The 25,103-nt window shown below is 37.6% G+C and overlaps 3 protein-coding genes across 3 annotated transcripts; 2 read left to right on the forward strand and 1 right to left on the reverse strand.

Moving 5' to 3' along the window:
* The first annotated feature begins 778 nt into the window (after positions 1-778).
* Positions 779-17,672, forward strand: cnn1b (calponin 1, basic, smooth muscle, b). The gene is made up of 7 exons (XM_024272314.2): positions 779-987; positions 10,947-11,068; positions 11,147-11,213; positions 13,961-14,098; positions 14,226-14,342; positions 14,425-14,571; positions 15,875-17,672. The coding sequence occupies exons 1-7, from the start codon at positions 928-930 to the stop codon at positions 16,118-16,120; spliced, it is 897 nt and encodes a 298-aa protein (XP_024128082.1). The 5' UTR covers positions 779-927; the 3' UTR covers positions 16,121-17,672.
* elof1 (ELF1 homolog, elongation factor 1) lies at positions 17,668-21,056 on the reverse strand. Its single transcript, XM_024272315.2, has 4 exons — positions 20,906-21,056; positions 18,397-18,519; positions 18,249-18,319; positions 17,668-18,179 (listed from the first exon to the last, which is right to left on the reverse strand). Exons 2-4 carry the CDS (start codon positions 18,510-18,512, stop codon positions 18,115-18,117), a joined length of 252 nt encoding a protein of 83 aa, XP_024128083.1. The 5' UTR covers positions 18,513-18,519; positions 20,906-21,056; the 3' UTR covers positions 17,668-18,114.
* Positions 21,057-22,450: 1,394 nt separating this feature from the next.
* tmem205 (transmembrane protein 205) lies at positions 22,451-24,828 on the forward strand. The gene is made up of 4 exons (XM_024272313.1): positions 22,451-22,601; positions 23,759-23,867; positions 23,951-24,114; positions 24,200-24,828. The coding sequence occupies exons 2-4, from the start codon at positions 23,768-23,770 to the stop codon at positions 24,500-24,502; spliced, it is 567 nt and encodes a 188-aa protein (XP_024128081.1). The 5' UTR covers positions 22,451-22,601; positions 23,759-23,767; the 3' UTR covers positions 24,503-24,828.
* Positions 24,829-25,103: the final 275 nt, after the last annotated feature.

Raw genomic sequence — 25,103 nt, forward strand, 5'->3', positions numbered from 1 at the left:
GGCTAAATTCAGCTTACAGCATTCACACTGGTATTATTGCAGGTAATGCTGTATATCTAGATGATAATTATCTTAAAAAGTTACAGTTTTTAAGTTTTAAAAATGTAGTTTTAGAGTGTTCAATAAATGTTTATGTCGTCCGGCCTGCGACATAAGGTGTGTTTTGGATTTTGGCTGCCCCTGTGTGATTGAGTTTGACACCCCTGACATACATCATCAGAGGAACAATTCAAGAACATGTAATAACACCAAAAGCATCATTTGCTGGAGTGGGACTTCAAAGGAGTTATTTTTTTCTGGAAGGGGAAATGTTTTGGTTTCACACATTTTCTGCTAGAATTAGTCCAACAAAGCTTTAAATCGGACCCAAAACAGTGGATGTAAAATGTGAACAGGTTTAAGCAGACTTATTAAATTCATGATTCGTTTATTCTATTAATTCTGATTTAAAACAACCTAAATCTGTAAAACACATTTTTAAAGTTTTTTTTTTTTTTTGCATCTTTCAATACACTTTTGACCATAATTGGAATTAATGTCTTTAATATCCGTTGACAGAAACGTAACACGTCGACGTCACAATGACACAACTGCTACAAACAGCAGCTCTCACACGCACGCGCCCTCGGAAAAAGTGACATCGCTTTCAAAAGTCATGCCCGAGCGATGACATCACTCTCCCCGCCGCGCGCGCGCCCGAGCGGGCTGCGCCGTGATTGGACGGCGGCCCGGACCAACCAGCGAGCGCTCACATGGCGAGAGTTTAAAAAGATCCAGAATAGTCCCAGAGAGTGTGTCAGTGTGTCCACCGCGGGTCTGAGAGGGACTGCCAGCACCTCCACACACATGAAGAAGTGAAAACCGGCGTTTTCCGAGGACTTCCGGTCAGGTTTTCCCGCTTTTGGACAGAGACCCAGACAGGGCAGAATGTCGATGCATTTTAGGAGCGGACCGGCCTTCGGACTCTCTGCCGAGGTTAAGAGTAAGGTGGGTGGGCTTTTTGAAAATTATTTTTCTATTTTAAATTTAAATTGTATGTATTTCTTTGGGGGGTCTCCTCAAGCGGGTCCATCAGAGGTCACATGGAGGTATCAGCTGTTAGGGCAGGTGGGCATTGGCGGGACTAGAACATTTTCTGTGGGGGCTGAGGTCTTTGGATGAGAGCAGCAGAGTGGAATATGGAGTGCTCTTTATGCCAATATTCCAAGAGCTACACTCTCCGTTTTGAGGGTAAAACGTAAAAAAAGATGTGTGCTTAAAAAAATATTTTGCACTTGAAACTGAAAAATATTTTTAAATAAAATAATTTTCACTCCATTGAAATTCTCTCTCAATTCACAAATGTGCCATAAAAGCCAACCAATCACTGTCATCCATTTTCATGTCCTAGCATCCTCGTATGGAGCAATTTTGGGGCCATAATTATTGGAAACCGAAATAAAACATTTTGAAAAAAATATTGGTGTTTGGCTAAAAAAAAAAAAAAAAGTAGAATAAGATTGCACAATAAGATGGCATTTTGAACGGGCTAGAACAGCGTTTTGGACGCGATAAAACTCTGCTTTTACACCTGTCTGGGGATAACTTCAGACTATGATAGTACAGACTAAACAGCCATTTTCTGACCATAATTATCCCAGTTCTAGGAGTCAGTGAATCCCCCGGGACTGAAGTTACCACCCTCATCGATTTTGATTGGTCCTTCATGTTAGCCCCGCCCCAACGCGCCGGAACGGGGCCAAAAGTTTTGAAACTGAAATTTTCAGATTTGAAAATGAAAAAAAAGGAGTTGAAAGTGAAAAACAAGTTTTGAAATTGAAAGTTTGAGTTTTGAAACCTAAAAACAGAACATTTGAAGCTGACAATAATTACGCTTATTTTATAATAGCAAATATTTTTGGACATTTTACATTTTTCTTGGCCAAACACCAATATTTTCTTCGAAATGTTTTATTTGGGTTTTAAATATGTGTGGCTCCATCCTTTTGTGGCACATGTGTGACATTTTAACATTGCACATTTGTGTGTTTTGAGCTTTAAATGCATTTTTATGTTCGAAGTGCAAAATAATTTTTAGATCACACAATTTATTTTGTGTTTTACACTCAAAATGGATATTCTTTGCATCCCAGGTAATTATTGTAAATAAGAACATGTTCTTAGTAGCTTACCTGGTTAAATAGAAGTTTAAATGAATAAAATAAAGAGTAAAAATGGTGACTGTTGTGCTTGAAATAACGGCACAAAAATCCCTCCATATGTAGATGGCCTTTACAAATGAAAGGATCAAAAACACATATTTCAAACAGCTTTATTCTTATTATCAAAATAGTCGTCCTTTTAGCTATGATGCTATTTCTAATACCTAAAGAAGCTTGGATTGATGATTTCTTGATCTTTGTCAATAAAGATGGGCTTTTTGCTGGTTGCCCCGCTCTAGCTCCGCCCCTGGAAGGGGGGAAACTCTGCAACATCTTGGAACCTTAAAGGTCATTTTTAAAATTTGAATTTAGTTTCTAGATTAAAATCGAAGCAGGACTCTTTGATCCAGTTTGGTTCAGCCCCCCCTCACTGAAGGAGTGGATTGTTGGGGATTATGGGGGGGTCAGAGCATGAAGGTGGATGTTGACCTGGAGAGACTTTTCTTCTGTTGTGGTGATTCTGGAAACATGATGTTTGTTTGTTTGTGTCTAAGCGGTAAACTTGCAGCGTCAGAATGGCGCACGTGTTTCCTGCTCGTGTTTAGCTCGGAAAAATGGTCAGTTCCCGCACACAGACCGTCCTCGTCATTGTTCTGGAAGGATGTGACCTCTCCTCTGAGTGGCTCCATCTCTCAGCGGCGTCTTAATTTCACTCCGTTGTTCTCCGTGAAGCCCGCATTCCTATCGTGACTTCCATCCAGCAGACAGCGGCCGCCCTACAAGTCCCGGGGTCGGACACAGACTAAAAACTGAAGCCGAGATGGTACGATCCAGAAGAGCGACACGAGCAGAGAGCAGCAGCGGCGGCGGCGCCAGCATCCTCTGATGGCCTTTTAAGGAGCGACTGGTTGGGAACTGAAACAGTGTCCTGACTCTAAACTGTTTACATGTGAGGCAGAAGTGATGAAATGCAGGTGGACAGGAGACAGATGGAACGCTGACACGCCCCCTTTTCACCACAAGATAATATCTAAAGGAGGAAAAGTTGAAATATAATTTTTAGAAATAGAGACATGTTTGTCTCATTCAGCGAATAGCAAAACTGGATATAGGCATGGGCCATAACTGTCCCCCACCACAAAAACCCACAGTTAATCGGAGAAATGAACATTACAAAAAATACAATAAATTAAAAAAAGACATTAAAAAACTGGCAGAATGGATGGACAGACATAAAAAAAGATGAATGCAGCCTCAGCAGGGCACACACCAGTGTCCTGGTTGTGAGTGTCCCAAGCCCGGTATATGTGTCACAGTGAAGGCCCAGGGTGGGATCAGGCCCTCTGGTTGATTCTATCCGGCCCTCCATATCATTTTATTTTATTATTAACGGCCCGATGTTATCTTGTGCTTATTTCTATTTTGTATAATTTTGACAAAATATATTTTTATGGAGAGTAAAATATTGAAAGTTATTTATTCTGGAATAATATTCCTGGATTTTTATTATTCATAATTATGTTAAAAAGTTATAGTTTTAAGATTTTTAAAATTGGCATTCAGCTAGCTTTTTGGACTACTTTGGTATTTATTAAGATTTTGTAGGCTATTTTGGAGTTTAGCTAATATGTCAGCTACATGCTAGCTCTTTTGGCTAATTTAGGCTTTTTTCCCATTTTTTTTTAGGCAATTTTGAATTTTAGCTATTTTTCTCCACTACATGCTAGCTGTTTTAGCTAACCAAGGTTTTTTTTTGCATTTAGCTAATGTTTTAGCTGGCTATCTTTTCAACTATTAGCTTCAGTGATTTCAGCTATCAACTTCAACGTTTTTAGTTTTGAAATTTTTTTAGAAAAAAAATCTCCTGAAAGTGAATATTTCATATAATTATCCAAAAAACAACCACCCTGTTCTATTTTTTTTAGCTTTTGTTGCGTTTTTTTGTTTATTTTTACCACAATGCATTTTTTAAAAGGACAGGTTAGTGGCCTTGTGGTAGAGTGTCCACCCTGAGACCAGAAGGTCATGAGCTCAAATCCCAGCTGAGCCTTATCAAAGACTAAAAATGGGACTCAGTGCCTCCCTGTTTGACACTCAGCATTTGGGGGGTTAAACTGTGTAGGTTAGTATCACTACAGATGACACGCAGGCTTTTACTGTTGTCCAAGATATGTAAAGAGCGACGCCATTTTGGAATGGTATAAAAACGATGAGACATGGTTTAGCAAACACATTAAAATGACCATAAAATGCTTAATTTAGGTCCGATTTTAAAAAGGAAAAAACTCTGATCATCAATTTCAGGTGATGGTAATAATGTGTTTGTACAAAGTGCAACAATATAACGACATTTCAAACTTAGGAAAAGCAATGCATGCCTGATGTTGTGATTTTATTCACATCTACACACAGACTGAGGTTTACACGAACGGTTAGACTCCTCGGTCTATAAACGGATCGGTGGATAGCCGACATCGCCGTATACCGCTAGCGCCCGTTACATGTGGGCCGGTCCACACCCAGATCGGCGTGACACGGTCTGATCCGGTCTGATGTTTGCGTATGCAACAAGCTAGCATGCTATCTCTAGTGATATATAACTCATTGGGGTAAACCACCAAATGGTTCCCAAGCACGGCTGTGTCTGCAGCTAACCCCTCCCCCGGGGGATGGGCCAAATGCGGAGGACAAATTTCACACACCTAGTTGCATCACAGCTAATGGATTTTAACTTAATATTGAAAATAAAAACAATATATTTGAATATATTTTCTAAACATGCAAGAGTTCCAGAAACAGAGAAGTTGTAGTTTTAATCTCTGAAAAACTCTAACTTCAGAGATTCAGATTTTTTTTGTCATATACATAAATATAATACAAAAAATATATAATAAAGAATATATTTTTAGTGAATTTGACATCTAACCCAATTGTGTCTTATTTTTATTTTTCTCAATATTATAACCCGTTTTTTCCTCTCCAGTCATTTTAAAATATTTATTTAATGTTTCTAAAAATTAAAATCCAAAATGAAGCAGTATGAACTCCTAAATCAAACTCCTGACCGGATCCAGGTCCTGGAACCAGACCTTGCTGCTCCTGCCGTCCTCCCTGAACAGTCGGCTCGCTGTAAAAGGGCAGATCCTGGAAAACCCGCATGGAGAGGAGAAGGGGAGGGGGAGAAACCTGATCAGGGGGAAAGGAGGACAGTGAGGAGGGGAAGGAGGAATTTTTCAGATTGCCGTTTCTCCCAAGTTTGGTGTGATGGGCTGGAAGCCGCGCCATCCCTGCTGCTTTGAACGACTTGTTTGTGTTGGCTGCTGATCCCAGACTTATCGGGAGAACATTCAGGAGAACTGGGGAGAGAATGTGTGCGTGCAGGAGGAGGAGGAGGAGGAGGAGGAGGAGGAGGAGGGGATGCAGCTCTAAAACCCACGCCAGAATTCAAAGTATTAGGGAAGCGTGTTTGTGCCAGTTAGGAAATGCATGGATGAAGGAGAGCTGTGCATGCAGGAATGTCCACAAGCCGTTCTCAATCTGATCTGTCTTCCTGTTCTGTTAACACACCTCAACTCAGAGAACGTTTTATTGTATTTCAGAATCCATCAGTTACCTGTTTGTTATGGGAAGATACAACATAATTGAGTCCTACAAATAGAAAGGAAGAAAATGTTTGCACACACACTAGATCAGGGGTGTAAAGCTCAATCACACAAGGGGCCAAAATCCAAAACACACCTGAGGTCGCGGACCAAACAGGATAAACATTTATTGAACTCTCTAAAACTACATTTTAAAAACTTTAAAACCGTAACTTTTTGACATAATTATGAACTAGATTTATAGCATTACCTGCAATAATGCTAGTGTGAATGCTGTAAGCTGAATTTGGCTGCTGAAGATGCTAGTGATGATAGCTAAAAATGCTGAAGCTGATAGCTAGCTAAAATATTATCTAAATGCCAAATTAGCCTAAAAAAACAAACAAAAAAAACATAGGTTAGCCTAAACAGTTAGCATGTAGCTGAAAAAATAGCTAAACTTCAAAATATCCTTAAAAACAATTAAAAAAAGGCTAAATTAGCCAAAACAGCTAATGTGTAAAAATTTGCCCAACACCTAAGTCTAAAAAAAACGTAAAAAGTTTAAATTTAAAGTTTAAATCAACCAAAACAACTAGCATGTTGCTGAAATATTAGCTAAACTCCAAAACAGCCTAAAAATATTTTAAAAAAGCTTAAACTAGCCACAACAGTTAGCCTTTGAAAATTAGTCTAACTCCAAAACAGCCTAAAAAAGCATAAAAAGAGAAGCTTAAATTAGCCAAAACACCTACTATATACTTGAAATATTTGCTTAACTCCAAAACAAAAAAAAACTGAAAAAAAGTCTAATTTAGCCAAAACAGCTAGCATGTAGCACAAATATTAGCTAAACTCCATTGACGCCTAGAAAATCTTATGCCAGAATAGTCTATTTTTAAAACTTGAAAACTGTAACTTTTTCACATAATTATGAATATAAAAAGGCAGGAATATAATATTCCAGAATAAATCAACTTTAACCTTAAATAACTTTCAATATTTTACCCTCCATAAAAATATATTTTGTCAAAATTATTCAAGTTAGAAATAAGCGCAAGATAACATCGGGTCATTAATAACAATAAAATAAAATGATCTGGAGGGTCGGATATGATTACTTGGAGGGCCGCAGCTCTCGGGCCTTGACTTTGAAACATGTGGTATAGATAGATTGATTGATCAATTTGATAACATAGCTCCAAAGACAAGATAATGATTAATAATAAATAACACTAAAATAAACAATAAATAACACATTAAAGTGTTATTTATTCTCTAATCTTAGATTTAAAATTTTTTTTGTTCATAATATTAAAGGGGCCATACCATGATTTTCTTAAGCCTTTCTAAAGTAAACTTTATCCATATATACATATATTAATATATTACCTTCGGAATACTAAAAAACAAATTATTTATGAATGTTGAGTCATTTTTGTGGACCGTTTTAATACGACTCGATCTCTGAGGCTCCGCCTTTCGCTCTTTGTCGGTCCCGACCATTTCATGACGTCATCATTGAGCCTGCCCATACACCGTCAATGATCCTCCCCGCATCTCCTCAGTGTGTCTGCTTGTGTCCGCGTTTCGCGCTTGTAAACTAACAACATCCGAACTATTTTTAAAGATGGATATGGAGATTGTGGAGCCTTACACTCTTGACCCACAATCTGATCCGGAAGACACATTGAGTAGCTGTATTTAGGGAAAATCCATTTAAGTGGCATCCCTCAATGTTTATGTTGTTATTATGCATCCACACACTGGAAGTTGTAGTAGTTGTAGCTGGTGCGTTATATGCTTACAGTATAACAGTATACTGCATGATTTACTTACAGGTGTGACCTCTTCATCCGGTTTGAGTGTAGGAATGGTGCCGGCTCTGAGATTTAATCCACTTTGATACATGCCGAGGTTATCAAACAGTCGTCTGTGAAGTGGCGGTCACAGACAAAGAGTTGCTGGCGGGTCTGTTGCACGCTCCCAAAGATAAAATTCAGCCACTTCTGATGTGCTGGCTCTTCTTTTGGAAGTTTAAACAAACACCTAAATAGTGCCGGGTGAAATTATGATACATATGGTGTGGGCGATAGAAAAGTGTCTATCGTGCCATTTCTCTTCTACAGTTTATAACCTCATTTGATCAGTAACAACAAATACATCATTAAATAGTCCGAGCCTCATCATTGTGTGCACAAAAAATATCTATATATAACAATGGACGCAGAACAGCTTTGAGTCGTTTTCTTGGTGTTGAAACAGACAGATACACCGATGCAGAGAGCCCAGGAAGAATCACGTTCACTAACAGAGCGGGACATCTGTGATTTGGTTGTGTTTTCGATTCAAGACGTCCGACAATGAGCAGAAGACAGTAATATGTGAATTATGCTAGGAGGCTATTCCCACACCGATGCTAACACAACAAACCTTCTATCACTCAAGGAAAGTCCTCGAAAATTAACATGTGAGATTACAAAAATCAGAGATAAACCAAACTGTGAAACAAATATCTGAACATTCGGATTCTCACCATCTGCTCCCGAAAATTTGAGTGTGAATATTCGCGACGTCCAAATCGCTGATTCACGATCTTTATAAATATAGTAGAGTGTAGTAAATTACCATGTAGTAAAATTTTCATTGCCCTGAAATACAGAATAATGTTTGATTTTAATTAATGAACTAAAACAAAGCCGAATGAGTAGCGCTACAGTCACCGGAAGTAAACAAATCTTCAAAATAAAGTGTTAGTGAAGCTTCCTGTTTTCATAGTAAAACTAGCAAGAGCTTTTTTTAATAACTGAGAATATAATTTATTTTTTTATATCGTGATATATTATGATATAAAATAATTTATATCGGGATATAAATTTTTTTCCCGTATCGCCCAGCTCTACACCTAAACCTCTCACAGCCAAATAAAACATTTTCAACACTTAAAAGACATTGCCTTACAGTCTATTAGTTTTTCTGCAGATTACATACAAGATGAACTACAAGTGGGTGTGTGTTCGTTGTAGTCTGGGGGAGGAGCTTGCAGCACAGACTCTTCCTGGAGGGGGCGGTTCACATCATGATGACGTCAGCACGTTCCCACCCGCTCGTTAAAATACCACTTATACCAACCAATAAAAAGAGAATAGGTTGAAGCATATGATGTTTGTTAGAAGCTTTAATACTCAACAAGTCCATGCTGATGAATTTTACTAAACAAACTTAATACAATCCAGTAGAAAACAATCTTTTTCAAATAAATACAAGTAAGTAACAGTATTAATCTATTCATTTGAATTTTAGACATTGTTTAAACTGCAAAAAAAAACGTAATTTTATTTCATCACTCGGTTTATTCCATAATTTCACACCGAGAACTGAAACACATCTCGCCTTATCACTTTAACCTGTTCAAAGTAAAAAACACCTCTTAAATTATACTGTCTAACTCTTAAAATAAACAATTTCTGTATATTTTTTGGAACAAAATTATGCTTTACTCTATGAACAATTTCTAATACTTTTACAAAAACAATTTCCAATAATTTATTCAAACAAAACAAAGAATTTGTTGATTCACAATATCCTGCTCTGTTAACTATCCTAATCGCTTTTTTTGGTAATTTACCCAAAGATTCAACGATAGTTTTTCCTGCATTTCCCCAAATCTCTGCAAATATGAAAGATACGGAACAACTAATGAACAGTAAACAAGATACAAACTCTTTTTGTTTAATACGTCACTGATTTTAAACAGAATAGCTCTAGATCTGGAAACTTTGTGTTATGTAATTTAGAGAAGATTTACAATATAACATATCATCAGTTAGTACTCCTAAAAACATTACTTCTTTAACATGTTGTATTTCTAATACCGGTAACTGTCTATTTCTCAGTGGAAGTCTATAGGGTTTTGTCCTAGTCGAGGAGTCTGCAACCTTTAATACCAAAAGAGCCATTTGGTCTACTTTCTATCAGACCAGAACCCACAAAATCACACTTAATCTTTAAAAATGCACAATATTTATGCTTTTTGGGGAATTAAGCATTCATTTATAAATTTAGCTTTTAAATAAAGTGTCTATATGTTTCTATATATACAGTTGTAACCTCTTTTACTTTTGACAGCGCCGCACATTAGTTCCTTTCAAAATAAAACTCATGAAAGCTCCTGCTGCAGCAGCTTTACTTATATTAAAAATGCAACGCAGTCAAGCATATTTTTATCATTGAGGCTTTGTTGTTTTTTTTTTTATTTTAATCTCAAAAATAAACATCTTAAAAGAATATATTTATTAAAAAAAACCTCAAACATTTAGAATAACCTGAGCTTTTTATTGAAAATACACATCTTAAATTATATTCAATCATTTTAAACCACATTTGTTCAAAACTTTAACCACTTTAGTGTAATTTACCAAAATGAAAAACTTTTAGGGACTTTTGTTTGACAAACTTAAAGAACATTTCTATAGAATTTCTGACAGTAATTTAAACTTTCTTTTTCTTGGTCTTAGACATGTTAAAATTCTAAACAGAAATGACTAAACTAAACTACCTAATCTCTTATTTATTCAATCATTAGCATTTTTCATTAAAGCTAAAGAGCCACAATAAAGGGTTAAAAGAGTCAGACCCCTGACCTAGTTGAACCCACCAGGTACTTCCTGCTTGGAACACGAATGGGGAGGGGCTTGAAATGTCCCGTCAGCGGTTTACACCAGACATGTGTTGTGCATCCAAATCTGAGTCCCTGATTGGTCAAATTTCAACTAGCTTTCAATATGTATTCAACAGCTGCACATTTTTTTTACGTAGAACCCAAAAACTAGCTTAGCGAGACTTGAACACAAGAGTTTTGAATGCGTGTCCTCAAACTTCCATATAAGCAAATTTTTGGGGGAAATGGTGACTTGAACACATGTTGCAGAGCCTGGTGTGAACGTAGCATCACTCATTCCAGTCTGGATCTTTTTATGGGATGGTGTACTCGCTCAAAGCTCAGCTAGTAGAACCTTGTAGCTGCTTCCTCACATGAAAATATACAATCTCAAGTCTTGAAACTCTGCAAAGCAAGACTGAAGAGCAGAAGAATTCAACAAAAAAGAGAAAAAAAAGTTTCATAGAGCATGGAGTTCTATTGACATGAGCTTTGTGACACATTTGTTTTCTATGATCCTTTTTGGTGTTTTACCAAAAGTTAATGTTGTGCTTTGCTCCACAGCTGGCCAGCAAGTATGACCCTCAGAAGGAGGAGGAGCTGCGGATGTGGATCGAGGACGTGACCGGCAAACGGATGGGAGACAACTTCATGGAGAGCCTGAAGGATGGAGTCCTGTTGTGCGAGTGAGGGCCAAACCCTTAAACTCCTGTCAGTTGTTGCTGTCGGACTTCTAACTCGAGGGACCTTCTGTGTCTTTGCAGACTCATAAATGTTCTTCAGCCAGGTTCAGTGAGGAAGATCAACCACTCCAACCAGAACTGGCACCAGGTAGAGTTATTGTTCGCTTCATCTGCTCTCCTAGAGCCAGTGCTCCTCAACCTCTTTCAGGCCACGGCCTAGTTTAAATTATTCAATATTTTCACAGACCGGTCTGAACAGGCTGAAGTTGGTCTTTTTAACTTCCGCTTTATGAAAATCTTCTTTCAAAATAAAGTGCTATTATAAGAAATTTTGTTTAAGACGTCTAAAAATATCTGTATTTTATACATATGATGAAGATTCAATGAAACAAAGTTGCTTTGTTGATTTGAAGAAATTGTTTCTGATTTGAAAATAACTCCTTAAAAGAAACATTACACGAGTTTCTCTCTCATAGACTTCTATTTGAACTCTCAGTCCAGACTCTGGTTATCTTTACAGATTGATCATATTTTGTCTTCATTCATTGGGAATTTTTTTCAACACAAAGGAACATTTTCTGTGCTAAAGTTTCTTAACGGATGTCTACCTAATTCAGCCTTTCTGTAGGAAAATTCTCCAATATCCCTTTCACAAGTTCCTACAAATCAGCAACTTTATTTGATTGAATCTTTATGTTTGCGGCTGGTTTGAACTTAACGATGAAGATTTTACCTTCAACGTCAAAGTGAAGGCTAATAACCAGACGCTAGCTTCAGCTACGTCTGACTTTTAAGGTGTGATATATAAATTAGGTAAAATAAAATCACTCAACAGCGGTAAAATTGGTATTTTCTAAGTATAATACAAATGTGAATCCACCAAGTCTCCAACTTTATTGTCTGTGTGTGAAACAGTCGAGTCTGTTGCTGCGTATTAGCCAGAGCGGCTTCTGCTACATGAGAACAACTGTCTTAATAATTCTGTATGTGGAGGAAGACTCACAGTTTTGTCTGTAAACAGCAGGTTTATTGATCTTTGAAGATGAAGGCTCTTCTTTGGTTTACTCACTGACGGTGTGTGAAGTGGAGTGAGCACGGAATCCACTTGATTGTGTTTTTAGACATCCAAAACCACACCCCCGGTCCGTAGTCGGCCCACTACATCGATCTGTGTTTCTTCAGTCACGTGACTCCTCCGGTTCATCAAAAAACTCTGAAATTTCAAGATGCTTGTATGAAAGTTTTGCTACCAAAGGTGCAGCAGCGGCTGGTGCAGTTGAAGACAAACACACACTCGCCCACACACTCACAGCGAGCCTGCATGGAGAAATGGCATCAGCTGACTCAGAGGCGGCTCAAAAATATCCTCATAATCATGGATGATTATCATCCAGAGAAGGTGTTTACTGTGGATGAAAGTGGAAAATTCTGGATAGAGATGCTCTCTCGCACTTATTCGGGAGGAAGCACACACTTTTTAAAGGCACAGAGAGTATTGTTTTGGATAAAAAAAACTCTTTATGCTAAATTAAAAGTTGAGAGTATGGATCGTAATGGAAATTCTTTGGCTGCGGCAGTGGGGGGGTGAGATAGAGATTGGAGTTATCCGTAATCGGATTTTGCATATTCACAGAGGTCTCCGGTCCCCAACCCCAACATTTAAAGGGGGGATGGTGTATTTTCATCTCTACAGTCTGTTTAGAGACAAAAATATGATCACATTGTCGATACCTGTATTTTATTGTGAAAAATTGATTGTATTTTGAAAATTAACTAGAAGTTCTATTGTGTTTTGGCGTAACTTCCTTCCTTGACGCGAATCACTCGCGCAAAAAATAGACCAGATGCTGAAACAATCACTGCACTGTCGAGCCAGCCGTGGAGGACGGCGGCGCTTCACGTCTGCTGTGAACTACACCAAAGATTAACAAGGGCGCCGAATGGAAGCGCCCTCCGTTCCGTGTGCAGAGTGACCCCGGCATTACTCTTTTCTCCACAAAGAAACTTTACAAATATGTTTGGTTTTTGTTATCTTTTGGCTACTAGCTTAGCAATCCAGGTAGCCGTGCAGCTAGCTGCTTTAAGTCACGTGGCCAAGACGGAGATTTTCAACAGAATCCTGCAGTTTTTCAAAATAAACTTCCTCAGAAAATAAACTTAGCGAAAACAATCTAAGTTAGCTCATGTATTTCTTTTTTTCTGTCTGCGGCCCGGTACCAAGTGACTCACGGACCTGTGCCGGTTGGCGACCACTGCCTTAGACACATCGGGTGGATGCAGGCTGTCTACGGTTGAAAAAGCACAAAATATCAGAGAATATCAGAGTCGTCGCACCTTACTATCAACTAGGGCATCAAAGGACAGCAAGAGTGTATAACCTCCATTAGCCTTACGAATACTTATCGTAAACATGCACAACAGTTTTACTTTCCATTTTCACAATGTCGCTGATGGTCGTACGAGCATCGAGGGAACTGACTCTCACTACTCTCTATGGACCGAACAATATCCCAAAAACCAACAGCACCCCGTAAGATGTGATTAAGGCTTAAATCACCAAGAACCATCAAACCACATGGAGACTTTTTTGTGGTTTCACTGTGGTGAGAACTGCATTTTAACCAGCCGGTCTCCTGATGTATTCACTATAAGCTCCGTTTGTGATTTAAGGTAACATCTGAACCACAGTGAAAGACTAATCAGGTTTTCTTTAGCTGGTCGTGTGTTGAAGGAAATGGAAGGTCTGGGTTTAGATACCTGTTTGCCAAAGTCTACAAACGTTGATGGAAATCTTCACTGATTGGTATTTTACTGTGTAAAACTGGATTTTATGGCCAAAACAATGAGGTTTCTCAAACTGCTGTCTCCTTGCTTTCTGCCTGCTGTCTTCCACAGCTGGAAAACATTGGGAATTTTGTCCGTGCGATAACGGAGTATGGTCTGAAGCCACACGACATCTTTGAGGCTAACGATCTGTTTGAGAACGTCAACCACACTCAGGTCCAGAGCACGCTCATCGCTCTGGCTGGAATGGTGAGAACATCTTTAAAATGTTCCTTTAAATGCACATGAAGCCTGTGTGACCCTGATTCTACTGTATGTCTATGATTAAGCTTATCTAATAAAGAATATTTGGGTTATTCATTGTTTCTTTTCTCAGGCCAAGTCCAAAGGTTTCCACTCCAAGTATGATATCGGGGTGAAGTACGCTGAGAAGCAGCAGCGACGCTTCGCCCCTGAGAAGCTCAGGGAGGGACGCAACGTCATCGGTCTTCAGGTCAGAAATGCTTGAATGCACTCAGATTTTTGGAGGTGAAGCGTCTGAAAGGATCCCTCTTAACCGCCATGCTGCCGTTCAGATGGGCACCAACCAGTTTGCCAGCCAAAAGGGGATGACTTCTTATGGGACGCGACGCCATCTGTATGATGCCAAAATAGCCATGGACAACCCAATCGACCAGTCCACCATCAGCCTGCAGATGGGCACCAACAAGGGAGCCACCCAGGTGCAGAGATGTTTCCCTTCTTTCTATAAAGTAGTGAACTTTACAAAGAGTGATACCAGTGGAAGGTACAGTCCAAAAATGTGATTAATAGGTTGATTGATTACACTAAAGCAGGGTCTCCAACTCACACAAGGGGCCAAAGTCCACAACACACCTTAACAGGATAAATGTTTATTGGTTTATTTTTTAAACTACATTTAAAAAATGTTAAAACCGAAACTTTCTAACATAATTATGAACTAGATATAGCATTTCCTGTGATAATGCTAGTGTGAATGCTCTAAGCTGAATTTAGCCGCTGAAGATGCTAGTGCTGACAGCTGGAGATGCTGAAATTTATAGCTAAAAAACGCTGAAGCTGATAGCTGAAAACGCTGAAGCTGATAGCTAAAAAAGCTGAAGCTGATAGCTAAAAACACTGAAATTGATAGCTAAAAACGTTGAATATGTTAGCTCAAAAAGCAGAAATTTATAGCTAAAAACGCTGATAGCTGAAAACGCTGAAGCTGATAGCTAAAAACGCTGAAATTGATAGCTAAAAACGTTGAAGCTGTTAGCTGAAAACGCTGAAATTTATAGCTAAAAACGTTAAAGGTGTTAGCTGAAAACGCTGAAATTTATAGCTAAAAACGCTGAAATTGATAGCTAAAAACGTTTAAGCTGTTAGCTGAAAACGCTGAAATTGATAGCTAAAAAGGCTGAAGCTGATGGCTAAAAACGCTGAAGCTCATAGCTAAAAACGCTGAAATTGATAGCTAAAAACGTTGAAGCTGTTAGCTGAAAACGCTGAAGCTGATAGCTAAAATTGCTGAAATTTATAGCTAAAAATGCTGAAGCTGATAGCTAAAAATGCCGAAGCTTATAGCTGAAAATGCTGAAATTGATAGCCAGCTAAGATATTAGTTAAATGTGAAATTGGCCTAAAAAACTGAAAAAAAAACTGTTAGCCAAAACAGCTAGTATGTAGCTGAAATATTAGCTAAATACCAAAATAGCCTAAAAAACCTTAATAAATGCCAGAATAGTCAAAAATGCTAGCATAATGCTATTATAACTTTCAACTTTACTACACTCTTACTCCATATAATAATGACTAATCGACTATTTAACTAGTCTTTGAATATTTTAATGGTCGATTAGTCGTCGATTAGTCGACTAATCGTGGCAGCCCTAATCTGCACTGGCATTGTTGTTTATTGAGAGTGACAGTAGAGCTTTTGGTGAGCTGTTTAAAATCTTTTCATGGGTGTGTCAGAAGTCAGTTGCCGTTTTAAAGGTCCTGCTTGGTCTCTGTGTGTCCCAGGCGGGGATGACTGCTCCAGGAACAAGGAGGCACATCTTTGATAAGAAGCTGGAGCTGGAGAACTGTGACACCACCACCATCTCTCTGCAGATGGGCACCAACAAAGTGGCCTCCCAACAGGGCATGACCACGTACGGTCTGCCCCGCCAGGTTTACGACAACAAGTACTGCGCCAACCCCGCCGAGGCGTTTTACGACAACGGGAGCGAGGTGGAGTTTGACGGTTACAACCAGTACTCTGACTAAAGAAACAGCATGGATGGCCCCGCTCTCTGCTTCACCCTCAAACCACCACTGAACAAAAGCTCTGGACTGATATTTAATTCAAATCAAAGTCATGATCAAGTTCATTCCCTGTTTTTAAAATGTTTTTTTATTGTTAGAAAGGTATTTCCTTCATTTCAAACCAATGTTTGCTTTTGAAGGTTGTTACATCTAGAAGATCTTCACACAACATGACTTCTTTTCTATTTATAGTTTTTGTTTTTTGTACCTGAGATTTTAGGCCTTCAGAAGTCGAAGAGCATGAAAGCTCGTCGAGAGCTCGCCACTGTCACGTCGGTGCTATGAACTTTGGCCCAATTGGAGTCCATGTCCGCGGGTTCACCCACGGCAGAAGCTCCCGGTCCACGATGGACTGATGGACAAATGCAGAAACTGTGGTTTGATTGCTTAAAGTCTCTTGTTATTTAAAGCAGTAGAAGTTTTTCTTTGAGCTTAGGTCACTGCTTTGATGAAGGAGCATGCGCAGGTGTAGTGTAGCTGTTTGAAGGTTTAACTTTGCATGAAAGTCCTGTTTTCTCCTCATCCCAGGCTTCTGAAACTGTAGCTTTGTCTGAAAACTGGTGAAAGTAGATCAGCAAAGATACTTTAAAGATCCACTTCGATCATCTTTTGATTTATTTTCAAAGTTTTCCCAGGGATCTTTTAATTATAACATTTTTACTTAAAATCAACACTCTTGTGGTTTTCTAGGACATAGTTTCTGCAGAAGTTTATTAAATATTCACCACTGAGTTGTGGGCGGGACCATTTGCATGTAGCAACCCCGCCCCCTTTCCCCTCATCATTGATGTGAGCTCTCTGGAGCTGTCCAGTTCTGATCCAAATTCCAGCTCAGACAGACGTTGATGGATCTTTTTGTCTATACGTGGATGATCAGAATGGGGCGGAGCCTGGAGCTTGTGTATTTTCTACATCCCATATAGCTCTTTTTTAAATGGTTCACAGCGATTTTAATAAAGAAATACTCAGAAATGCAATTTTAATATTATTTTTTTATATGTTCTCCATCATTAGATAGAAAATGTAAAAACAAAAAATTAAGGTGGATCTTTAAAGTACTTTCTTTTATGCCTTTTATGATTTTTTTTTTTTTTTGTCCATTTTTATCCACTGCTGCACAGGAAGGCAACCGATTTTACAGACTTTCCTCTGCCTAGCATTGAGCATTGATAATAGTAAACAGCTGCAAATGTGAATTCTGTTGAACACTGTTGTTCATCACGTCATACGCTCACCGAAAGAACTGAATGTAGTCATTCTGAAGGTTCCACCACAGGATTTCTCCTCTTGGATCACTCTTAAGGCTTGCACATGAGTGCCCTCTAGTGGCCAGCTTTGGTAATGAATGCTAACTTAGTGTTGCTAATGCTAAACCCAAACTTTTATATGTTTTTTTAAGACGAATATTAAGTATTTGGAGTATTTCACCCTTAAATGTTTGTTTGATCACCCCTCTGGCACATTCCTCTTCACCAGAAATTACATTTGTGCAATAAAAGACACCTGAAAATGGTTTTGTGTTTTTATTTTTGTGTCAGGACATAAAATAAAGCAGAGTAGTTTTATGATGGTGTTTTCTTTGGAGAAAACTCCAGCAGTCTAAATAGAAAAAAAACATTTTTGTTTTAGAACTAAACAAAGACCACTTTGAGGACTGATGAACTCAACATTACAAAAACACAAAGGTGCTACTTCTCATATAGATTCCAAAGTTTAGGTAGTTTCATGTCACACGTCATCGACTGAATCAAAGGAGTTGGCCACAATAAAACAAATCTTTTGAAGGGAAATCGTATAATCAGATTTACATTGAGGGCTGTGATGCAGGAAGGCTGCTGCTGCTGAAACACTCGACCGCCAATAAGAACTACAAACTGCACCAAAATAACAAGGTGAGATCTTTATACACTAAAGAAAAACCAACAGGGCTACAGATGCTAACTGGGTCAGCTTAACTACTGATTGGCTGCTTCACAAGCATCAATCCAGTCACTGTAAACGTCCACTGGTTCCGACAGATCTGTGGAGAACAGGTTAAGGAATACTCGTACATATGATGTCATTCAAAGGTACTTCAGATTAAGGATACAGGTGATGGGCGTCTGGAACTCCTCCAGACAGACGCTGCAGGAAATGATCCCCGTGTTGCGGGTTCGTTCCCTTCAAAATAAAAACAATATGATTTCTATATTTTAAAAAACAATAAACATTTTAAAAGCAAATGATCTACAAAGTACATTTTGACATCACAGGATTTCTCGTGGTTGCAGAACGGACAGGTGAACTGAGTGTCCAGGTTTCCCGTCATCTTTTTCTTGGGGGGCGGCTTCCTCTTGGACTTCCTGCGTGCCATTGGGTCACTGCAGAAGAGGAAAGTTGCTATTAACGTTTAAATGTTTAAGAATGCATTTGGGCTAAATACTGAATTTAAAAATTATTGTGAAAAATAGACATTTATGAATATATGTAAGATATGGAATATAAAAAGGAAAAACTTAAAGAAGGACGACAATACTTTTACATTTTAAACGTATTAATTTTAAATAATGAAACAGTGTAGTGAAAAAATGTGTAGATTTTTATTTTTCTGTGCAATTGTTGGGGTGATATATATCAGACTAAAGAAAATTCTGTTTCTTATTCATTATTAGTAAAACTAAACAGAAATTTAACGCATTACATTCAAATTCAGACAAAATGGGAAACACTCTCATGTACATAACAAAATCTCTAACTTATTGTGAGGCTTGTATTACAAAAGTGAATAAAAGCATCTAGATTAATAAATAAATAAAGAGAATGAAAAAGGACTTTGACAACCTATTAAGTATATAAATCATTAGCACATCCCAAAGACAAGCATACTTGTTACTTTAGGAACACACAGAACTGACAATCAAATTGAAATAAAATTCTGCTTATATGACAAAAAAAACATTTTTTTTTTTTTTACAAAAGGTTTTTGAAAAAGGACCTGAAAACTTTTTTCTTTGACTAAACTTTTAAAAACAGTTAAAGTAAGAGATAAAAAAAACTTAACAATTTCATGGTCTTACTGCACACGTGTCAAAGTCAAGCTCTGGGGGGCGAATTTTTTTTCTTTTAAGCTAATTTGGCATTTAGGTAGTATTTTAGTTGGCTACCAGTTTCAGCTTTTTTACCTTTAATTTCAGCATTTTCAGCCATTAACTTTAGTGTTTTAGCCATAAACTTCAGCGTTTTCAGCTGTTAGCTTTAATGATTTCGGCTAACAAAGCATTTTCATCTCTTATCTTCAGCAATTTCAGCTATCAGCTTCAGCGTTTTCAGGTACTAGAATTGATGATTTCGGCTATCAACTTCAGTGTTTTCATCCATTATCTCCAGCATTTTCAGCTGTCAACTTCAGCGTTTTCAGCTACAAGAATTAATGATTTCAGCTAACAACTTAAGCGTTTTCATCACTTATCTCCAGTGTTTTCAGCTGTCAACTTCAGCATTATCAGCTTCAGTGTTTTTAGCAATCAATTTCAGCATCTTCAGCTATCAGCACCAACATCTTCAGGAGCCAAATTCAACTCACAGCATTCTTGCTAGCAGTATCGTAGGTAATGCTATTTATCTAGTCATATTTTAAGTTACGTTTTTAAAGTTTTAAAAATGTAGTTTTAGACTGTTAAATAAGTGTTTAACCTGTTCGGCCTGTGACCTAAGGTGTGTTGTGGATTTTGGCCCATTATGCGATTGAGTTTGGCACTCCTGTTTTACTGTTTAAATTTAAGTGTGTTTTTATTTCCAGGAATGTCCAACTCTCTATCATAGATCTACCGCCCTGCTTTGAATTTTGGGTTTAAAAAAACAAATCCTTCCATGTACCTGGATCAGATGTGTTAAGACACTAACAGTTTGGACTATACCACCTGGATTTTCTCTTTTTCTCAATCTAGTTAGAAAAAATTTTTCTCAATCTAATTAAAGAGCAGTTTTGCTGTCCTTGAACTTGTTGGTAAGTGAGAATAAATGTAGGTGATTCGGTTCTTATTAACACACCAATCTGGAATGGTGTGTTCCAAACCATCATCTTACTAACTAACACACTATACAGGGGTAAGGAACCCTGGTCCTCAAGAGCCACCTTCCTGCATGTTTTCCAATATACCCTGCTCTGGCATGTTTTTATTGGCTGGACACACCTGAACCAGGTAATTGTTTGAGTCCCTACTCATGACTGATTACCTGGTTCAGGTGTGTCCAGCCAATAAGAACATGCAAGATCAGGGTATATTGGAAAACATGCAGGAAGGTGGTTCTCGAGGACCAGGGTTCCTTACCCCTGCGTGACTAACTGTTTGCTAACCTCCAAGTAATCGCTTAACTTTCTTTTCATACATCAACACTGAACCTGAAATCGTGTTTTGGGCTGCTGAAGGGCCACATTTCCCCTGAACCGCCATGATTTTAATCAGGACTGTGTTTAAGGGAGAGAAGCCAACCTGCCAGAAGCCCCTCCCACCTCTGCCCGCATCAACAACCATGACGTTCTGCACTCATCGATATTTACATCCATTCAAGCTGCGATTCCGCTGCAGGATCTGAGATCATTTCACAAAACCGCAGCGCTTTAGAAACAATCTCCATCCAGGCGCTAAACAGCGGCAGCTACAGAACTAGCAACATCTGCGCGCATCTCCCGTGTTGGTGCTAACGTGGAGCGAAGTCCGCACTTCGGTTCAAACGTTCAGGTGTTCGTTAAAATTAAAACATTACCTGAGGAGAGCTTTCTGTCGAGGAACGACCAAGGTGCGTTTTCAGTTCAATTTGAATAACGGATGCAGCATCTCTAAATAGTCGTGTTCTCGCAAAGTCGCGCGAGACTTGAAACTTTCTAGGACATCGCTCGACTGTGCGTCACGTGACCATTAGTAAATAAAACGGGTTTTTTTTGGGGGGGGGGGCATTATTTTATATACAGTCTATGCATTTTACTCAATAACTTTATGCCTTTTATTCTGTTTTACTGTATAATAATTATGTTTGTATATATCTAAAATGTAAAGCAATAGTTTTAGTACAGTTTCTGTACAGAAAATGACGTTTGCAATAAAAACATACAAAAATGTAAAATTAAAAATAAATTAATTTAAAAAAAAAATAAATTAATACAATTAACATAATTGGAACAAAATCATTTGAGTAGACACCTTTTCAATTCTCAACGGTATTTATTAACATATAGAGAATTTCACCTCCCAAAATGTGGTGATTTTTGTTTTTGCTGAGTTTTGAATGGAAATATAAGAAATATTTAACATAACACAATCCTACCTAGAGGTAGATTTTAGTGGGACTCAAAATGTATGAATACATTGGGATAAAATTGGACTCATTGGACACAAATACTGCTTAAATTAAAAAAAAAGTCTAATTCAAAATACTACATCAAATATATATTGTTTAAACAACTTTAGGCTGATTTTTTTCTGTATACAGACCAGTCGTTTACATTTTATGGATCACAGGAGGAAACAATTTGTCTTTTTTGTGAATTGTGTATATAAATGGATATATTTTGAATGGATGTTGGAAATTATGTAAGTCTTAAAACTGGAAAAGCAATCAAACTTTCAAAGACAGACACATTTTAGACCCTTATAAAAACAACATGGACCAGAACTTTATTTTTATAGCATAACTTATTTTGTTGCTGAAGAATATTCATCATATGAGTTTATGGAAATGATCTAACTCCAAACCTCATTTTGAGCTCTTTTTGCATGAATTAATTAAACATGGTAATATAATCAAAAATAAGAGATGCAGTTTTATCGATAAAAATCCTCATCACCAAGCAACAGATGTTTAAAATTTTACAGGAGAAACTTAACAAGTTGTTATGTCTCGATGCAGTCAGTTTTAATGCATGTATTTTAAATAATAATGTTTAGAAGAAAATAATTAAAGAGTAATATATTTTCCATTTTGAAATGCAGAGTTATAAACCACTTTGTAACATAAATCATGTATTTGTAGCAGATATAAATTAATTTGGAATACTATTAATTTTATTTCTAGTTTATTGCATAAACATTTAAATTTTAAATGTTTCTTGTTGCTTCAAAGAACCCCTTATTCCTTCATTGGTTGTCAAATATATACAATATTGTTTTATCAAAGACTAAAATGAATTTTGACATCTACCAAACCTGAAATCACTCTAACAACATCTGTGTGAAATGAATGCAGGGCTTGAGAAAGTAAACATGACGAAAGAACCAATCAACGAACGTGTGACAAACCAGTTTTTTTATTTAAGGATTCTGATTGGTCCATTTCTGTCTTGGGGGCGGGACTATTGGAAAGAGTCCAATGAGGGAGGAAGTAGCTGCTCTGTGTGTCAGTCCTCTGAACCTCCGGTCGGACTTACGTTAACTGTTGCTGACTAACCCAATAACGTCCCAAAAAGGCAAGTACATAGAATTTAGCATATTTTTAGTCTTAATTTCTTCAGTTAATTTAAAAAAAAAGCCAGAATTGCTACAGAAATGTTAGTTGTGTAACTCTTTCTTAGCTAAACTCGTTAGCTTCTCATCAGAACTGTTGGTACAGTTGCGAACAGTTATCCTTTACATTTTTAGGTTTTCATTTATTTGTTTTGGCTTTGAAACATGGCCTCTAAAATGAAGTTACAGAATGAACCCGTAAATGCGTTTCCCTCTTCATGCTCTCTTATCTCACTGCGGTTTTATCAGGTCAGCTGCACATGAGGAGGAGCTGTCTGCGTATCTTTATGGACGTTTTAACGTCCACAGGTCACGTGTGGTAATTAGGGAAATAAAAAACAAATATAATAGCTGCTGAAATAAAATAATGTCTGGAATTAAGTGGGATTTTTTCTTCTTTACAGAGCAATACATTGAACAAATGTCTTATTTTGAAAATCTTCAGAACTGTTTCCGGTCATGGAGACTGTTATTTTAGATTTAAGTAGCTGAGTAAGAAATGCTGTCAAAAATAAAATAAAAATGTGAGAAACATAGGCGTGATTACACCGTTGTTATTGTTTTCTTACTTCAATAATCTGCATGTTGCTGTCAGAACTTATGCTTTAAATACACACTAAAATTACACTTTTTTGTTCATATTTACCCCCAGAATTAACAAAAATATACCAGATTTTGCTTTTCATTCTTATCACTTCCTGTTAGATTCATAGTTATAACTCTTTCTAGTTTTGTATTTTTAAAATAATGTCACTTTTTTCCAGAAAAAAACACTTTTGCTTAACTGATTTTTTAAATTAAACAAAAAGTAAAACTTTGGAAAATTAAAGGTTTATATTAAAACAAATGATTGTACAGATGGATTTCCATCTTTTAAGCAAAATGTAAACATTTTATTGATCTGTTTTTAACTATAAATTGATCAAAGCTTGATAAAATTATCTTTTAATCAATTTTACTTGACTTTTATTTAAATCTATGAAAAAATAACCCTTTTTAAAATAAATTATACATAAAGCAAATAGAAAAATTGATGCTCCTTTTATTTTACTACACACCCTGCATGAGTTAAGTTATAAAGTATGCAATTCCTGCAGATTTTTTTGTTTTGCCTTTCCAGGGTGTCACCATGGCAACCGAGGGGGAGCCCACAGACTTGATCAAAGTTCTCCACCTGCTGGTGCTCTCCTTCACCTGGGGGATGCAGGTCTGGGTCTCCTTTATTGCCGGTAGGAGAGCAGCAGCACTGAAGTCAAGAGTGCTGGATCTTCAGTTCTCTCTAATTTCGTTTTTTTTGGGGGGGGTCCTGCAGGTTTCGTTTTGGTGACGCAGGTGACTCGACACACCTTTGGCCTGGTGCAGAGTAAGCTCTTTCCCGTGTACTTCTACTGCCTGCTGGGTTGTAACTTTGTCAGCCTGGCTGTGTTCGCCGTGTACCACCCCAGAGAGCTGCTGGACTGGCATGAGAGCGTGCAGGTCAAACATCACATTTAAATTTAAACACACCTCCTTTTGAAACATTTACAAACTGACGTGTCTTCTTCCCCTCTTGCGTTTGCAGATTCTTCTTTTCTTTGTGTCTCTGATCATGGCGGGCCTGAATGCTCAGTGGTTTGGCCCCGGAGCCACTGAAGTGATGTTCCAGATGAGGGCGGTGGAGGAGGAGCACGGCCTGGGGAACCAGGTGGGCCTGGGCAGCCAGAAGGAGGAGTACGCCAAGCTCAGAGAGCAGGACCCCAAGTACAAAGCTTACAAGAGCTCGTTCGGCCGCTACCACGGGCTCTCCAGCCTCTGTAACGTCTTAGGATTCATCTGCACCACCACTAATCTGATCTACACAGCCCTGAATTTATCCACCATTTAGAAAACACTTTTATCCGATCAAAATTCTCCATCTGAAGACCAGAGTTTTAAACTTAAAGTCTGGCATAGTGTGTTTTTGCAAAGGTTTAAGGAATGCAAATGTGAAAAAAAAGTTTATGTTTTTTTTCTAAATAACTTTTGTCAGAAATGAATATTTTTGAATTCATTTTTTGTGTTTTAATTATTCTGTTTCTAAATACATTTCAAAAAGTTTTTTTAATAGTTCAAAAAAGTTAGTTTCATCTCGTCTCCAGCAGGGGTCAGTGTTTAGTCAGGATTTTCAGCTGTTCTGTTGCAAATTGCACAAATAAAGTCCTTTTGTGTTAACTGTAGTGCCTTGTGATTTATTTAAAATTAGTGTATTTAAGTATAGTTTAATTAAGATTATATGATTTAATAATGTTTATTTTTCAAATAATTGTGATAAAAAGTACTTTTTTATTTATATTTGGGCAAACAGGATTAAAATGGACTTGGAAAAACACTTGATGCAATTCTTGTCAGCACTATAATTTTTTTTCACAACATTATTGGATTTAATAGTCTTTAAATTTTAAATATTTGTAATTTAAGCACTTTTTAACATTTATTTCAACACGTTT

The sequence above is a fragment of the Oryzias melastigma genome, linkage group LG8 (assembly GCF_002922805.2).
Source record: "Oryzias melastigma strain HK-1 linkage group LG8, ASM292280v2, whole genome shotgun sequence".
Taxonomy (NCBI): domain Eukaryota; kingdom Metazoa; phylum Chordata; class Actinopteri; order Beloniformes; family Adrianichthyidae; genus Oryzias; species Oryzias melastigma.

Excerpts from the sequence above, each read along its gene's own strand:
- tmem205 (XM_024272313.1), top strand. The coding sequence starts at position 23,768 with ATGGCAACCGAGGGGGAGCCCACAGACTTGATCAAAGTTCTCCACCTG. Across the intron at positions 23,868-23,950 it reads CTGGGTCTCCTTTATTGCCG|GTTTCGTTTTGGTGACGCAG; the intron begins GTAGGAGAGCAG and ends GGGGTCCTGCAG. Across the intron at positions 24,115-24,199 it reads ACTGGCATGAGAGCGTGCAG|ATTCTTCTTTTCTTTGTGTC; the intron begins GTCAAACATCAC and ends TTGCGTTTGCAG.
- elof1 (XM_024272315.2), bottom strand. The coding sequence starts at position 18,512 with ATGGCACGCAGGAAGTCCAAGAGGAAGCCGCCCCCCAAGAAAAAGATG. Across the intron at positions 18,320-18,396 it reads AAATCCTGTGATGTCAAAAT|GGAACGAACCCGCAACACGG; the intron begins GTACTTTGTAGA and ends TTTATTTTGAAG. Across the intron at positions 18,180-18,248 it reads GTTCCAGACGCCCATCACCT|ATCTGTCGGAACCAGTGGAC; the intron begins GTATCCTTAATC and ends TGTTCTCCACAG.
- cnn1b (XM_024272314.2), top strand. The coding sequence starts at position 928 with ATGTCGATGCATTTTAGGAGCGGACCGGCCTTCGGACTCTCTGCCGAG. Across the intron at positions 11,069-11,146 it reads GATGGAGTCCTGTTGTGCGA|ACTCATAAATGTTCTTCAGC; the intron begins GTGAGGGCCAAA and ends GTGTCTTTGCAG. Across the intron at positions 14,343-14,424 it reads GCAACGTCATCGGTCTTCAG|ATGGGCACCAACCAGTTTGC; the intron begins GTCAGAAATGCT and ends GCTGCCGTTCAG.